The sequence below is a fragment of the Rhinolophus hipposideros genome, assembly GCF_964194185.1.
Source record: "Rhinolophus hipposideros genome assembly, chromosome: 21".
In the NCBI taxonomy this organism is placed as follows: Eukaryota; Metazoa; Chordata; class Mammalia; order Chiroptera; family Rhinolophidae; genus Rhinolophus; species Rhinolophus hipposideros.
Genome location: NC_138067.1, coordinates 32,628,146 through 32,645,871, shown reverse-complemented (window position 1 = coordinate 32,645,871; position 17,726 = coordinate 32,628,146). Strand labels below are relative to the sequence as shown.

At 43.7% G+C, this 17,726-nt stretch overlaps 1 protein-coding gene across 12 annotated transcripts in view; it reads right to left on the bottom strand.

The window, feature by feature from the left end:
* BANP (BTG3 associated nuclear protein) overlaps positions 1–17,726 on the bottom strand; it is a 118,265-nt gene that overhangs the window by 54,523 nt on the left and 46,016 nt on the right. For 9 of the 12 annotated variants that reach the window (XR_013992231.1, XR_013992232.1, XM_081032998.1 and 6 more), the window contains 2 exons: positions 11,207–11,323; positions 9,307–9,482 (listed from right to left, as the gene is read on the bottom strand). Coding sequence is in view for 10 of the 12 variants with exons in the window: in XM_081032998.1 (XP_080889124.1) it covers positions 9,307–9,482; positions 11,207–11,323 (293 nt within the window). In the remaining 2 variants the exon portion in view is untranslated. The remainder of the gene's footprint in view (positions 1–9,306; positions 9,483–11,206; positions 11,324–17,726) is intronic. The other 3 variants (XM_081032992.1, XM_081032991.1, XM_081032993.1) reach the window with 1 other exon arrangement.

The following is a 17,726-nucleotide window of genomic DNA, read 5'->3' as shown; positions in this document are numbered from 1 at the left end:
TCAGTGCTAAGCAGATGGACTTTCGGAAATGTAACCAGAATATTCTGGAGGATGAAAGATGTCATTTTAAACTCCTACAGTAGTTATTATTTCAGGGAATACTGTCCGTCCATCCCCCCACCCCCCCAAAAAATAGCAAATCAGTCTAAAAATTAACTTTCCTTATTGTCCCTCCCTTATCACTCCAGAAAACAATGACTTACAGTTCTCTGCTAACACTGGAAATTATCCAGAAACTTTATTTCAAGCAAATATCTCAAGAGTTTAAAAGGCATTTTAAATAACCCATTTATAATTTATTCATTCCTGACTTGACTTATATGCCCTGGGAACTGCAGTTGTGTGGTCATCTCTCAAGCAAGAAGTCCAGGCTAGGTGGTTAAGAAACAGAGGTTGCAGCAATTCTGACCAACCCAGAGGTGAAAAATCATTGCTATGGGAACAAGGGATCCATCCGAGAGGGAAGAGAGGACCAGGGCTCCACCATCACCATCCGTGGGGCTCTGGGGAGCACCTCTGAGCCCCTTGGCAAGAAGAGCCTCACCAGGGACGCTGGGTGCGCATTTCGCACCCAGGTCATGCTGGGCGCACCGGCTGACTCAGCTCTGCTCCCCTGCAGCCCTAACTCACCTCCAACTTGGAGCCGGAGCCCACTCTGGATCCCTGCTTCTCACCAGTGACAATGAATCATGTCTTTCAAATGGAAAACAAGACAGAGTACTTGCCCACATAAATATTTGAGAAATTTGAGAAATTCGCCTTTTGACAATTCAGAAAGGACGTATTTATTTTACTAAAATCACTTGGTCCAGTTTTGGCATCTGAAACAAGGGACAGATTCTAGTAGCTTTATTTGAAAACTACCAGATTATAAGAAAAATAAACTTGCTTTCTATTACAATCATTTAAATATTCAATGAAATTAACTGGCACTTCTAAAAAAACCTATTGTAATGAAAACCCTTCAGCAGTAACTTGAAGTTTCTTGCCGTTAAAACAGCTGAGAATACACATATTTGTTTTGAGGTTCTATTTTGGTGCCAGGAAAATGAAATGAAAAGGAGGACCACGCTCTCGTGGTCATCAAGTTTAAAGCAAGAAACACAACCAGCTGCTGTTATGCTTCCTTCCCCTCTTGTTGACATACATGCACACATACATACGCACATACGTTCTCCTGAGATCATGACGCACATTCCTGCCAACAATACCAGTCAGCCTTGGTTCCCAGTCACTCTGCCATCCCAGGGCCTAGACCAAAACAAATCTCTCTTCCCGGGACAAGCGCTATTCATGTGAGACAAAGATAAGGCAGTATTTACTCAGCACCTACTATGTGCTGGGCCTTCACATGCATTATTGCAACTCTGGAGCTCTCTGCTAAGCAAACATGGACACTTAGCTCTCTGCTAAGCAAACTGATTCGATATATAAACAGCAAAACCCACGTCCTGTGGACAGCAGCTCTGCACACATCTTATGCATGAATGAGCTCCTAAAGGGCAAGGCTGGACAGTCTAGAAGGTAACCCGTCACTCCAAATGCCATCTCGCACCAGTCAAGCCTAACTTGCCACCTCGGCTCTTTCCAAAAACAAAGTGGTTTTGCCCGTGGGGTCCCTCTCCCGCCCCACAAGTCCTCTCAGAGTTGGCAACTCTGATGGGAAAGGGCAAGGGAGCAGGGCCCCACTTCCTGCAAACGTGCTGCTTGGACACACCTGTGGGTTCCAGTTCTGCCACCTCTGCTCCCAGAACGCCCCCACACCCTCGCTGAGGGCTGCCTATAGCAGCTAGTCCGGTAGCTATCACAGAGACGACATATTCAGTTACTTGCAGCCATGAGAAGTGCCTCTACCCAGAGGATAACAAACAAACCAAAAGAGGGCAATACTTTATGATTCACTAAATGCTACACAGTTGTTTCAAGACTCGGAACATGGGGTCAATTCTACAACACAATGAACTTCACTTCAATTTAGTTCCTCACGGTCAGCCTCCATCGTCTCCAGGAAAGTCTTCAGGGAACAGATTCAGGGCATGAGGTGGCGTCAGGTTGTATTTCCCATCTATCCTCCAAATTAACTTTCCTCTGGCTTTTGTAAAGGCCTGCTCAAACTGTTTATGAATTTTGAAAGCAACAAACTGCATAAAATGGAAGAAATGATTTCAAACATGAAAGGTAATACAGGATAAATCCACAGAGAATACACTGCCAGTGTCCTGAACCCTTTCAGGCTGCGTTACTACATACGTACATCATGGCTCAGAGTGTTTTCAAAGCCAGGATGTGGAGTCACCGTAATTGCAAATAATGAATTCCTTCCACTGGAGGTGGAGAGGAAGAATCCTATGCAGTACATGAAACATTTTATTGTTGCACTACTTACAATGCTCTGCCCCATAAAAGAATCATATATTGCAGTATTCCAGGATCCTCGGGGCTATTTTTATTTATGTAAAAAGAAAGCCACACTTGTCACAGCATGTCAGCTATTGCTCTCTGCTAGCTAAACTTCTATGATGTCATACATAGCTGCTTCAGAAAGGTCTTCATCCCAACCATGTATCAGTGGGTATTTAATGACTATTTGGGATGGGAAAGGGGGCAGAATGATTAAAAGAAAAGGAAAAAGCATGGCATGTTCTGAACTATGGCATGCCTACACATCAAGACGACAACTGTGACCCCAGGTGGCCTCCTAACAGGTCACCCTCCTGTGCAATCAGGATTTGATAACTACATGAAAGAGAATTTGAGAAATCTGTAAGATTGACATTCCACAAACTACAAATTACAGAGATTTCAACTTAGAAATGGTACATTCTGCTGTTTTCTTTTAAAATAGGTTTCTGGTATGCACTATTTTTGCTTTGTTTTGCTTTGTTTTTTGAGTGAGATGTTTTAGATCAACAATCGTATTATAAAGATTTTACCAGTAACAGTGAAACATTTCTTAAAGTGAAAACACGATTCCACCATCCTGGAAGTCCTCTGCACACTGGCCACGGCCCGAGTTCCCTGTCACGGGAACCACGGACAACCTGCTGGCTAACGACCATCCGAACGGAGGAAAGGGAGCTCGAGCTAAAGTACAGCCTCAGTGTGTCCTCACCCCGCAATTCACGTCCTGCCCGGGCCTCCCTCCATCTACCCTCTGTGCTTCTGCAGGCGGTGATAGGCTGCAGTTTAAATTATGTGCACAATTCTTCTGCTTTTACATTTCTTTGCTATCAGTTAACTCATCAGCATCATAATTATGATCATTCCCGTCTCTGAAATATTCTTGTAAAAGTCCTCAGACTCTCCGCCACGTCCACGAGGAGAAGGCACAGAGAGAGCCAGGGCCTGACTCACTGCAAGACTTCCCCAGGAGAGCAGTCAATGTCACTAAGCGAGAGTGGGGGCAGGAGTGAAGGGACAAGACATCTCATATCACAAAAGGACACGTGCAGTCTGAAAAGACACAGATCAGTACGATATTCATTTGTTCTGAACTCTCCAACGTTCAGATCTTTCATGTTTCCCAAAGGAGTCAGGGGTTAGAAGACTGAGAAGCCTGCTCTAGGAGAATCCTGTCTACACAGCCAGAATGCAGTACACCACATAGCTACACACACCACGGTGCTCACACTAAAGCCAGCATGCCCAGTGTCTGTGGTGGGCAGAATTCTAAGATGGCCCCATGACCTCTGCCCACAATTATGTCACAAGGCAAAAGGATCCCACAGGTATCACTAAAGCCACTCACCAGTTGACCTTAGGGTGAGGGAGAGTCTCTGGGTGAGCCAATCATGTGAGCCTTATCACAACAGAATCTTCTCTGCTGGTGGCAGAGGGGGGCAATGGACTTGTCAGAGGGTCATGGGGACAAGAGAGATCTCCGCTGTAAGACAGAGGGGCCACAGGGCAAGAACCTGAGCACAGTCCCTGGCCAAGAGCCATCAAGAAAACAGGGGCACTGGTCCTAGAACTCCGAGAACCCAAACCTGCCAACACCCTAAATGAGCTTGGAGGCAGATCTTCCCCAGCGCCTCCAGACACAAGCCCAGCACACTCGACACCTTGACAGAGGCCTCGTGAGCCCGAGCAGACATCTGCTCTCCAGACCTATGAGATAATAAACAGTGCTGTAAGATCCACTACGTTGGTGGTGACGTGTCATGCAGCACAAATGCATCAGTACATGTAAGAGGGAACAACTGGAAAGGGATACGAGGGAGGCCTCTGACCCTTTGCCCTGATGCACTTGGGGCTCTGAGGCGGCAGGAGCGCACGACACTGTTCAGCGTGCCTTTGGAGGCCGCGGGGCTGGTCAGTCACAGAAGCTACTTCTGGAAATGTGTTGGGTCAAACATTAACACAGGGAGTACAAGGTATTTATGAGTCATTTCCGAAATGGGATTAAATCCTTGTTCAGGCCAATCACTGGACTGCTCTTTCCCAGCTCTAAATTCATCGACAAGTTTTTGAAACCCAAGTGCTCCATCCATGCTTGAGCTGCGCCCGAAACCCAGTGTTCATATACCTCTCCTCTGACCCTCACTCCGCAGTGCTCCCAGCTCACACTTCAAATGTTTCAATGAAACATCACCTTCCCCACATCCCTTTTCTACACCAGACAATCTCTGGAGCAAACGTCATTAACTCTGGAGTGAAAGGACGAGCCCGGAGAAGAAGGACTGCAGCTTTTTCAGTGATGGACGAGGTGCCGGAGGTGAGGACCAGGGGAGCCCGCAGGCTGGGGAGAGACCAGGCCAGGAATGAGCAGAAGGAGGCTTTTCAAAACACACCCTGCTGGGCCAGTCCTCCCAGAACTGGATCACACAGTACTTAGAATTTGGCACCAATTTCTGAGCCCTTATACATGAAGGTGTTTACAGTCTAACTGTGAACCTCATCCCCACGTGACACTTCCAGTGAGAGTGAATAACACTCTACCCCTCCAACCAACCTATAAAAACCGAAGGTCCACCTTTCTGGTTTTACACACAGTTAACTTTGTACCTGCAGCCCAAATACCCATGCGTATTGGGGAGTGATGTACCATCTTTAAACTATAAACAGACTGATAATCTGTGGTTTTTCAACTGGCAATTCAAGATGGTTGAGTTACACATAGGATCGTGATACAAGAAAAGGGAAAAAAACAAACGGTTTTTGGTACTGAAGCCAATTCTTTCCCCACCAATATGAGCACATTCCACAGAAACTGCATGACCACACCACTGACTGACAGCCAAGGCCACCTACTCAGGCCGGGATGCCACCAGCTGGGAGGGCAAGCCCTCGACTGCAGGGCAGGGCCAGACCAGACGGGCCTCTTTCCCTGTGAATTCCTGCCTGCTGAGCAGGGATGTCATCGTGAGCTCAACCACGACTAAGGCAGGTGTGAAAGGGTGCCTTGGCATAAAGGAGGGGGCACAGACAGGGTGGCTCTAATCAGTGTCACCTGTCCATTCTGAAACTCAGCATGAGACATCGAAATGGTGTCACCTCCCCAGGCACTGTTCTGGATCGCCTTGCCAGCCCCGTTTCTCAGATCCAGGATAAGCTTAGCACTCACTATAGGGTCATGTCAAAGATCCATTGGCATTCTTATACTAGTTTCTAGTTTCTCTTTATTAACTTCATTTAATTTTGGTCGCTAACCTCTTTGTAATCCTATTGTTAGTAGCATCCAATTGATAATGGCCGATAAAATATGTTTTAATGTTACCACAAAAAAATGTATGCAAAAAAATTTTATATATAAAATAAACTATGGAAATAAACTCTCAAGAAATGTTCTTCTGCTAAATGTCCCTCTTTGTGTATGTACGGCTGATGTTTTGTGAACACAGCAATTTGTATCCATCTTATTTTGGAGCCTCTGGCACCATGAACATCCTGGAGAACATGTCCATCCCCCTGTTACTGTGACTTACCACCCTCACAAAATGAACTGCTTCTCCCAGACTGCATTTCACCACCCCCACTGAGAACATCACAGATAGTTACCATAGAAGTCAGTAAGTATACTGACTGGGATTTGGAACACTCATGAAGACAACCTCTGATATTTATTCAATTATACCTGAAGTACAACCCTTCCCCACTAAAATTAAGTACCCAACATTTTATACGTAGGATTAGTCAAGTTTTGTGAGAATTATCAAATGCATAATAAACAGCAGGAGCTTAAACTCTTCATTAAGACTCTAAATCCCTTCATTAATGAACAGATCCCATTTTTCGGTTCCTTTTTTTGCTAATTTGTTTCTCTAACTCAATTAGCCAGCTTAATCTTTGAAGGATTATACCCACCACACTTTCAGTACTTAACCCAGAAGTACACAAAGACCAAAACCTCCAAGGGAAGACAGGAACAAGAACTAAGGAACAAGTTTATTGTTCACTGCTCTCAACAGTTAGCATTTCTTTCTTATGTAGTTTATGCCACAGACGGAACTGCCTAAGCAAAATACTAGGATAAAATGATACAATACCTTCACAGAATAATACAGTAACTCCAAATTTGATATAAAACTGCATGTCAATTCATGCAAACCATTTGGAATTCTTCAAAAGTAACCATTTTGAAACCTGTGGTTTTCCAAAACTTCAGGCACTGAAACAATTTTATAAGAAGATAAGAACAATCTGTCTTGTTACAGCTCTAGGCTCTTACCAGGAATTAAAATGACTCAATCTAAAGATGAGCTTATAGCCCTTTAGCACTTTGCATATTAATAATGCTTCTCTAATATAAACTAGCTGACTTGACATTCTCTCCAGTTGAGCAAGCTGTTCTAGTCTTGGGGGAGGACGCAACAGGGAAACAGCTAATCCAATTTTCAGTGTATTCATAAATCTCACAGAAATGTTTAACAGATGATGCCACTACAGGTCAATAGTAAATCTGATACAAGAGACATTAATGGATTAGCTCTTTTTCCAACATTACATACACAGCAGTCACTTAAAGATGACTCCCACCTTCCCCAAACCACCGTGCCAACTAAGGCAGCTCAACTTGAGTTTTCATAACACTGAAACGGCTGGGGGAGACATTCCCAAGGACAGAGTCAATAAAACAGATCTTTTACAGAATGTTTCACCTAATGGGAAAATAGAATGGTTCTGAATGATAACCTCTTCTGCAAAATAAAACAAAATTTAAAATCAGAAAAATTTCTCTAATTTGCCCCAATCCTAACAACCTGCGTTGTATATCAGTCACGTTTAACGGAAGCAATTAGTTTTAAAGGTGGTTATAAAACTTTGCTCAAAGCCTCTGCTAAAGAAAAATGTTTTACACAAAGTATATCATCTCACATTTAAATAATTTAGAATCAGATACAAAAGAACCCATATTTTTTCTTACAGATCTTAATAATACTAATAAAAGCTCAAATTTTGATTCCTTTTTGTTCATTTTAGTGTCAGTCTGCGGTTTCCCCCACTGCAGTATATTTCATATTGATCATATTGCATTAAGAAACAAACATTTAAAAGTTAAAATTTTTTGCTTTTATGATAACCCACGACTTTCCCAAAATTATGAAATGTTATGTATCTAAGCTGATGCAGTTAAAACCAAACAAATGGTCGGCCTAAAGTGGGTAGCCAGATCTGGTGGGTATTTACCCAAAATCATCATGAAAAAAGAGTAAAAACAATTAGTTATCGCTGCAATTGTTGCAAATGTGATTTCATGTAATATCCATGAGGATGAAATCAGCAGCATCGCTCTTTTCCTCAAATTTAATGTATAAAAAAACTAGTCACCCCGACCCAGCAATTTCACTCCCAGGTATCAATCGACCCAAGAAAAATGAATACATACAGCCACAAAGAAACCTATACACAAATGTTCACAACCGCACTACGCATAATAGTCAAAAAGTGGAAACCAAGCGTCCATCAACAGATGAGTGGATAAATAAAATGCAGTCTACCCATACGGTAGAATATTATTCAGCCATAAAAAGGAATGAAATACTGAAGACTGCTACAACATGGATGACATCATATGATTCCATTTATACAAAATGTCCACAGTAGTTAAATCCATAGAGACAGAAAGTAGATTAGTGGTTGCCAGGAGCTGGGGGAAGGAAGAATTGGGAGTAACTACTATGGAGTTTCTTTTTGTGGTGATGACAATATTCTGGAATTAGATAGTGGTGATGGTTGCATAACTTCGTGAATATACTAAAAACCACTTAAGTGCATACTTTAAAATGATGAATTGTATGGTATGTAAATTAGAACTCAATTTTAAGAAAAGGTTGCCCCTAATGCTCTTCGCTTTCCACCTTATTCTGCCATCCCACTCCTAGCAATTTAAGTTAGAGGTGAACAACATTTCGAGGAAACCAGTTTTCAATGTTTTAGATATGGTGACAAGTCTTTCTAGCAGGATGATCTTTACTCAGTAGAAAAATCTACCTTGTGTTTTTAGGAAAAATCAATAACTCAGATGTTGAAGCAGAAACACCTCACGAGTTTTGACTAGTGAGGGAATTATAGGCTTTTGAACTCTGTAACAATACTAAATTTGTCTGAGTTCTCTCTCCTTTCTCTCCATGCTGTAATAAGTCCTGTTTGGGAAGCATTAAGTTAGCCACCAAAGGTATAACAAAGGTGCCAGGTGGCAGGAATCCTTTGAAGGGTACACCAGGCCGGCCACACAGACCAAGGGCCAGGTGAGAGTACACCTCAGACCCTGGCAGGGGAGAGGAAGGGGGGACAGAAACCCCAGTGTGGGTGAAATGGGTTCACTTAGAGGCTCACAGCCACACCACACAGTTCCCTCTCAATCTCACTGGAAGAGGTGGCACAGCTCGTGGCGTGGACCGACTTGAATGTGCTATCACCTCTGCGAGTCCACACTAGGCCCTCCTCAGAGAGCCACGGACAGACCTGTCGTCCCAGACAGTACTGCTCGTTACACTACTCGTCATACAAGTTACAACTGTCCCTCAGAAGAAAGCCGCCAGCAGTTGATTAAGTAAGTGAAACTGACTGACAACGTGTATGGAAATCTGTGTGAACGTGGGAAGATTTCTACTATGCAGTGGAAAAAAGTGAGTTATAAAATCATAAATCAGTGTGTGCGTTAACACAGAAAAAAAAGCCTGGAAGATTTAGAGATCTACACATGTGGAATTTTCCAGGTTATTTTCACTTTCTTCATCATTTTTCTATTTTGTCACTTTTGAAAAACAATAAACATGTATTATTCTTCCAAAAAGAAGTGCGTGTCTGGGGGAACTGTACCTATTGCGGTTCGGGAAAAGGAAAGGAAAGGCTTTGCGGGCGCACCTTCTGAGTTCAGGGTGATGAGGGTGACGTTGTTTCCGATGTTCTGACTCCCTGACTGTCCACAGGTGGAAACGGAGTCGCTGGCCTCCGATCCGCTCTCCCCGTCCTCATTGTGGCTGTCTTCTTGTCCTGGCACCTTCACCACGATGGTGTTCTGCCGACGCCCAGGAACCGCACTGAGCGGGGAAACAAAAACACCACCAAGGTTGTGAGAGCAGCACAGCCGAGATGAGCACTGAGTCACTGCAATGTTCTGGCCTTCCCTTATCAGAGACTAACTTCACGCAGAGCAGGGGGTCACAAGTCTTCCCATGCAGCTCCTTCTACTAAGATTAATAGCAATTTAATGCCAGGAAATAGTCTGGGGTTGAAACACACTGTAAATTTTAGAAGTTTAAAAAACTGTTTATATCATGAAGTAAAATCACAGCTCACCATGACTGAAGGCCTAAATGTCGCTTTTCGATCACAGGTATTCCTACAAAGTGTTGACATTTGTGTAAGAGTAACTTTTAAAGAGTAACTTTTACATCAAGGGGAAAGACTAAATTAAGAGGAAGTACGCCTAGAGACTTCCACTGACCCAATCCACTCCATACTTAGACATTCTAGAAATGACTCAAGTCGGTGAAAATGCAGTTATCACTCCGTTATTCCCACTGACAAAACCCACTAAATTAGGTTTAAAAAGCCAGTCAAGAATCTCCTAAGGAGAGAATCTCCTAAGGTGCTCACCACCACCAGGAGCAATGAGATACTACCAGAAAGACAAAGGCCAGCTCCAAAAAGTGCTCAAAAAAAAATATCCAGAGATGTGCTGCTCGCCTTTTTAATAACCCTCTCAACATCACTTCACGTGGACTGAGAAAGGGGAGAGAAGCACAATTTCCTTGTTTACACATCAAAACGGGTTTCAAATCCTGGCTCTACCCAGAGGAGGGAACTACACTTTCTGGACTTGATTCTGCAGAGGCCTGTCCAAGCTGACCTGGCTCCTAAAGGCTCAGACTCTGACGGCTGACCTGCACCCAGGCCACGCGAGAGGCACGCCTCACCCCGCCTCTTCTCCACTGGCCAGATCTCCCCAGCCTCTGAGTCCCTGACACCCGGACTTCACCACCTTTTCTCCCTTCGCCCCACCTTCAACGGCACAGCTGGGCTCCCAGAGGCCTGGGCTACAACAATAAAGAAAACAGGACGTAGCTGGAAGAGGAACAATCTGCAAAGGAGACCGAGAGAAAAGGCAAAACAGTACTCTGTGAAGACACGGAAACAAAAACAGCCCTCTTGGAGGCATGTTGTCAGGAAAAGCTGGGCCCAGGCTGCTAGGCAGGGCCACCTGCGACAGACTGCACAGTCACACAAGGGTGGCAACGATGCCTTTTTGCACTTCCATTCTGACAAAGGTTACAAACAAAATACCTCAAATGAAAAAGGTGTGAGAAAAAAGCCATCACCTCGAAAAGCTTCCACCATAAGTGGCACCACCATAAGTAAGCAAACTTACACGAGGGTGTCCGTTGACCTGACACGCTTCTGGACAGACAGATATCCAGAGGTGAGTAAGCCGTGAACAGATAAGAGGATAAGGGCTTGACTGAGTGTTGTGAAAACACAGCGCAATGTCCCGATACCACACGCTACACTAGACACAACAGTCCCAAACGCCGCCTCTCCTTGAAGCGCTCGCCCTTCTCCAGCTCGTCCGTAGGGACTTGGGCCCGCAGCATGGCACAGCCCTCCCCACCGCCAAGAACGGTGGGCAGAGCCTGTTGTGCTCAACCCACGTGAGGACAGAAATGCCCGACTGTGCCTGGCTCGGAACGCTGATTTGTCCTGGAGGGGACTCATCACGGTGGCAGAGGCAGTGAAAGGTGGGGTTGGTGTTGTGGCTACTGACTTGCTAATGATATTTTCCAGGGAATCCGGTGCCCTGCTGCTCAAGGGGTCTTCCATCTTGGCTACAATGGCGTTCTGCCGATCACTGTTGAGTATTACTGTAGTCTGGGGGACGACGCTAGGGAACAAAAGAATCACAAAGAAAAAGAAGACCTTAAAACAACAACATTCATTGTCAGAGTGCATAAGAGTAATTTAATACAGTCAGCTCCCAATGACCGGCCCTAAGGGAGGGAGGTGGCCCCAAGCAGAAACCACATTTAAAGCAATATACAGTTACCACTGAGCACAGAATAAACTGGAGATGGGGATTTTTTTAATAGAGTTTAACCTTCCTCATTGTTGGCATTCTCAGTTTGCACAACGGGATAATAATGGTAAAGCTGAGTTAAAAATATTTAAATCTTTATATAGAACATATAAAGATCGAGCTATCACAAGTTGTTATTATGCAGTTAACATGAGTTCTAAAGTAGCATGTTTGCATGAAAAACAGCTTGATATTTTTACTCATCCCATTCCAATGGATTCCTACTTGACAAATCTAGGCTTTCATAACCGCTGCATTTAATCAGTATCATCCCAAAATGTTCGTGCTGCTTTGGAAAGAAAAGGGCAATCACAATTGAGGGCCTGTGAGTGGGCCACACGGCACTGATTGCCTCCAGGTTCGGCTGCGAGAGCACCGGGAACCACGACCAAAGGGCCTCAGGGTTTTGCTTTGAAGGCAAATGATCCCAGGAAAGAACGGCGCCCTCACCGGCACCTTCCTAGAGAGGACGCACTATATGTTCACCAGCAGCCAACAGCTTATCTCAAGGCACACACTCACTGAGACTTCCCAGTCATTAATCTTCTAGCCCTCAGCGCTTACTGCCCTAGGAAACTTGAGAGTTTGCCTGTGGAGGTCAGAGTGCCAGAACAAGCACTTGAAATGCACAGCAGTATTACCTGAAAAAAGTGTCATTCTTGGATTTCACACTCCAAGACACAACTCTGAGGAAACATCGCCTTTACACAGAAGATTTCACGTGACCAACAGCACACGTGAAAATCCAGTCCACTGTCACAGCCGCACGGCTGTTAACCGCCGGCCAAACATCAGTGCACAAATGGCTCCACTTCCTACCCAAGTAAATGGCAGGACCACTGGCCTTCGAAAATAAGAGCATGATCAGCAACTGCACTTCACTCAAAGGTGTATATATACATTTTTTCAATTATTCTACTTGTTCTTTGGCGATACCTAAAGTCACCCACCAAACCCTGATGACCTAGCCACAGGTCAGGCTCGCGAGTAACCTAGGTGACCTCTGACTCGGTACTGTGGTCACATACAGGCTGACGATTTCATGTTCCTCATATATCAAAACAGGAGACAAGATAGTTTGCACACATTTGGTATTTCCAAAGTGTATTCCATGGAACACTAGTGTCCCCTAGGATCCCACACACATACCCTGCCCAGGCCCTCTCTCATTCCATGAGGGTCTACTGAGTAGAAAGTAGTTCCCTAATGGACGTTATCACATTAACGGTCTGAGAAGTCCTGCAAGAAATACATAGGTTAAAATTTATTCATGCTCATCTGGAAGTTGTTTCACTAAACATACCTTTTTCCCCTGAAGATTCTTATTAAGATCAAGGAAATACTGTTCAGAGGCCAGCTTCAAGCTGGAATAATTGTAGTCCTAGAGGTACCCCAAGGCTTCCAAGAGGTTCCTGGGTGTGGACAGCTCTCAGCAATTCAATTTCCAATCCTGACTTTCCAGAATGTTCTATTTCCTAAAAACGATTCTCCTAGGGAGAATGCCTCTAGTCAACGTGTTTGTTCCCTTTCACAAAACTCTTTTCCCACTTTAAAAAAAAAAAATTACCTCACTCTAATTATACTCAGACGCACTGTCCATCCAGGAAATGAACACCTAAGGTACAAACACGGTGCCAGTCTGAAATATAGCAATGCTTCCACTGACTGACTGGAAAACCCTTCAGTGAGTTACTGCTCCAAAATTTTTCACTTTCAACAAAACTGACAGGATCTAGTTAAATATTCAACTCACAGATCATCAAAAATAATTTCTGATGATAGACCACTACAATTTTTGGCATGTAACGTAAAGAACTGAGGAACTGAGGAACTCCTTCCTTTCCCACATATTTACTTATGGGAACAAAGTTTCTCAGAACTTAAAACTGTAAAAACTGAAAAGAGAAAAAGAACCAACATGAACCCTATCTCATTTTAAGCGGTGTCATAATCATCGTGGGGTTCGGAAATTAACTAAAACTAAATCCACATCCATCTCAAAAATACATTCACAATACTGTTATTAAGAATTCATTATAAACGAGTGATAAACATTTGTGTTGTGTTCGACTGTGACTAACAATTATAATGAGAACTCAATACAGAAGAGCTTTTTTAACCCTTGGAGTCTTCCAGTTACAGGAAATAAACATTTCAGCTTCAATTTCTATCCCTATTTGTGATGCAAACGAGTGTGACAGCCTGGTTGACAGGATAAAATTTTGTGAGGGAAAAAACGGGAATCAAAGTTCCAAAAGCAAAGGAACAATGCAAAATTTGGCTGTCGAAAGTTTATTCATGGGATTTTTTAAATGGATGACGGTATTTATATTATAATGAAAACATTTAAAGAGCAATGAATCCATTTTGTTTTCAAATATCAGTATTACAATATGCCAGAAATTACACCCTTTCTAGTAATGCAATTTATGTCAACCTCAAATTGTATTACAAAAGAACGAAAAGAATTTCATTTTTTAAAAATTATGTAACATCTACCACGTTTCCCCAAAAATAAGACCTAGCTGGGCAATCAGCTCTAATGAGTCCTTTGGAGCAAAAATTAATATAAGCCCCAGTCTTATTTTACTATAATATAAGACCATAATATAATACCGGATCTTATATTAATTTTTGCTACAAAAGGCACATTAGAGCTGATTGGCTAGGTCTTACTTTCGGGGAAACAGGGTATATCATATTAAGAAGAATGAAGCAGTTATCTAAGGGTTGATATGGAAACATTGTCACAATATTAAGTTTCTTGACTGGCTGAATTACAGCCCCCAGTCATTCAATCAGACATTCATCTGGGTACTGCTGTGAAGGGATTTTACAGATGTGATTAAAAGTCTACGTGGTGGTGTTAAGTTATTCAAACGAAAGATGATGCTGGGTGGGCGTGGCCTAATCAGATGGAACGTTGGAAGGGAGGTTTAGGCTTTCCCTGGTCTTGGAGACTCCAAACAGCTCTGCCAGCTAACCGCGATCTTCCCTTCCTGTCCACCTGACCTATATACTTCCGACATGCTTTGGCTGCCGCCACAGCCGTGTAGGCCAATCCCATGTGATCAATCTCTCATGGGGGCTCTCTCTCTCTCGCTCTCTCTCTCTCTCTGTCTCTGTCTCTCTCTCTCTCTCTCTGTCTCTCTCTCTCTCTGTCACATGTATCTCCTATTGGTTCTGCTTCTATGGTTGAACCCTGATACATTCTGAAATAATTATAGATCCACAGGAAGTTATAAAAGAAGTACATCAAGTCCTGTGTCCCCAGTGGTGACATCCTATAACCTGTGGTTCAATACGAAACGTAGGAAAGTGGAATCGGAACAATACTGCTAATGAGACTACAGGCCTCATTCACGTTTCACCAGTTTCTGCGCACGTGCATGTGGTGTGAGGGCTTCAAGGCACCTGACACCGTGCGAACATCTGTGTGCTGCTCCACTGCCACCCTCCCGTCCCACCTTGTCCCCCAACAACCACTAACCTATTCTCCATCTATAGTTCCAACATTTCGAGAAAGTTACAGGCATGGAAGCATACAGCACATGACCGTTTGAGACTGGCTTTTGGCACTCTGCACAATGTCCCCGAGGTCATCCAAGTGGCAGCACATGTCAGCAGCTCACTCTGTGTTGTTGCTGCATGTTTGTCCAGGCGCGCGTGTTTGTTTCCAGGTGTACCGGTTTGTTTAACCTTTCACCCACAGAAGGGCATCTGGGGTGTTTGGAGCTTTGGGATATTACAAATAAAGCTGCCATGGGCATCCATGAAGAGGTTTGTGTGAACAAAAGTTTTCATTTCTCTGGGACAAATGCCCAAGAATGTGATTACTGGGCCATATGGCAAGGACATGCTTAGCTTTATAAAATACCGCCAGACTGTTCCACAGTGGCTGCACCATTTTACATTCCCACCAGCAATGGAGGAGTGATCCAGTTTCTCCACATCCTCGTCAGCATTTATTTGGTGGTGTCACTATTTTTTTATTTAGCCATTCTGGTAGGTGTGGAGTGATTATCTCACTGTGGTTTTTTTGGCCCATTTTCTAATTGTATTGTTTATTTACTGTTGAGTTTTGAAGAGTTCTTTATTCTAGATGCTAGTCTTTTTGTCAGATAAGTGGTTTGCAAATGTTTTCTCCTAGTCTGTGGCTTGTCGTTTCATCCTCCTAGCAGGTCTTTCACAGAGCATAAGTTTCTTATTTTGATCAAGTCCAATTTATCTTTTTATGCTGGTGGTGTCAAGTCTAAGAAGTCTTTGCCTAACACCTAAGCTCAAGAATTTTCTCCTGTGTTTCCATCTAAAGGTTTCTCAGTTTCACATTTACATTTAAATCTGTGATCCATTTTAAATTAATTTCTGTTCAAGTTGTGAGACTGACATTGAGGTTCTTTAATTTTGCCTGTGGATGCCCAATTCTTCCAGCACCATTTGTTAAAAGTCTGTCCTTCCTCCATGGAACTGCTTTTGCACCTTTGGCAAACACTAGTTGGGGGCATATTAGTGAGGGTCTATTTCTGGGCTCTCTATTCTGTTCCATTGATCAATTTATCTATCCCTCAGTCATTTTGTTTTTTAAAAACTTTCTTTTGTGTTCAATACATTCCTTCACACTCTTAAATCATTATCTCTACCTTTGTGGTTTAAGCGCCTGTGAAATAAAAACTTAACCAAAATTAAGGAAAAGGAAAGCAGCTAGACCCACAGGCTGTCCTGATTGTTTTAATTCTATTATGCTAATTCACAAGCGGAATATTCTTGCTTAACTCTTAAGATTATGCGAATTACACAAGTTGAAAACTCTTGTCTAAATACAGCACCATTCAGAAGTAAAACGCCCTAGAGCTTGGCCCTGCGGGCTGGGGCAGAACAAGCACTATTGCTCCTTGAGGACAGTGGCCTTGAGCGCAGGACCACACAGACTCCAGCAGGGGCAGTCAGGACAACGGAACTGCTAAGTGCTCTGTGGCAAAGGAGTCCTTCAACCCTGGAAGCCTGAGGGGGCCCTGCAGTACCTTCCCTGCAGAGATGAGCAGCCCACCGCACACACAGGCCAATAACCTGCCCAAGCCACACCGCTGCGAAGTGACGAAGTTAGATTTGAGCCCGAAGTCCTCAAGCAGCAGGGCCAACAATCTTAACCACCATCAGGGAAGCAGGAGTCTACAGCCCCCAACTTCTGGAATATCAGAAGTTCCAGGGGAAGCGAGGGCCCATTCCCAGACAGCCTGGGCCTTTATAAAACCAAAACAACAACAATTCCCCCAGGTGATTCTGATGGGTGCTTCTGGTTTAAAACAACAACACAAATTACACAAACCTATAATAAGAAGCACGAATGTGCTCTGCTCACTGGTTTCCCCACAGCACTCAGCACCTTCCGGCCTACTACCCAGTTCACTTACTACAGTTCAGTTTAGTAACTGGACATCCCTGTACAGGGATGTTTTCGTCTGTTTTGGTCAATGGTGTATCCCAACTGCTCAGCTGAATGCCCAGTACACGGTCAAGCTGTGCGTTTAAGACATGAATGAATGAATTCAAGAACAAGCCTCATATCTGAGTGCAAGCCTCTGGCTGTTGCCTCTAGATTCTTTGGTCGCATGCTGCCAGTCCGACTGCTAAAAGAAAAAAGGCCAAGAATCACAAGCCAGAACAGAATCCTGCAAACATGGCGCCGAGGACAGCCTAGGACGCTGTCATCCAGTGGAATTCTGAAAGATACTGAGGGTGATCATGAATCCTGGGGGCTTACCGGTGTGAGTCTAGCACGTACCATGAGGCCCGGCCAATACTAGACAGTCAGTGAACAACCAGCATTAATATTATTAATTTTTTAAACCTCACAGGGTTTACTAAGCACCTACATGTATGATCTCATTCACAGAAAGCCTAGCTTGTGACTTTCATTCTCGTTGTACTGATGAAGAAACTGATGCTTAGGAAAGGTACCAATTTGCCCAAGTTCTCACCGTTTATAGGTGACAGAGCCTGGATTTCAAACCAAGTATCTCTCATACTCTTAGCCACTTATGAGTCAAGAGCAGAAATAATTCTATTTCAGTTACAGCTACAATTTACCCTTTCCGTGTTTGGGCATTTCAGTTCTTTTGCTTTTAGATACATTTTGAAGGATTTAAAATAAAGTATCTTCAGCTTACAGAGTTGTCATGGCAAACATTTTCCAAGCTGCCCTTACAGTGCG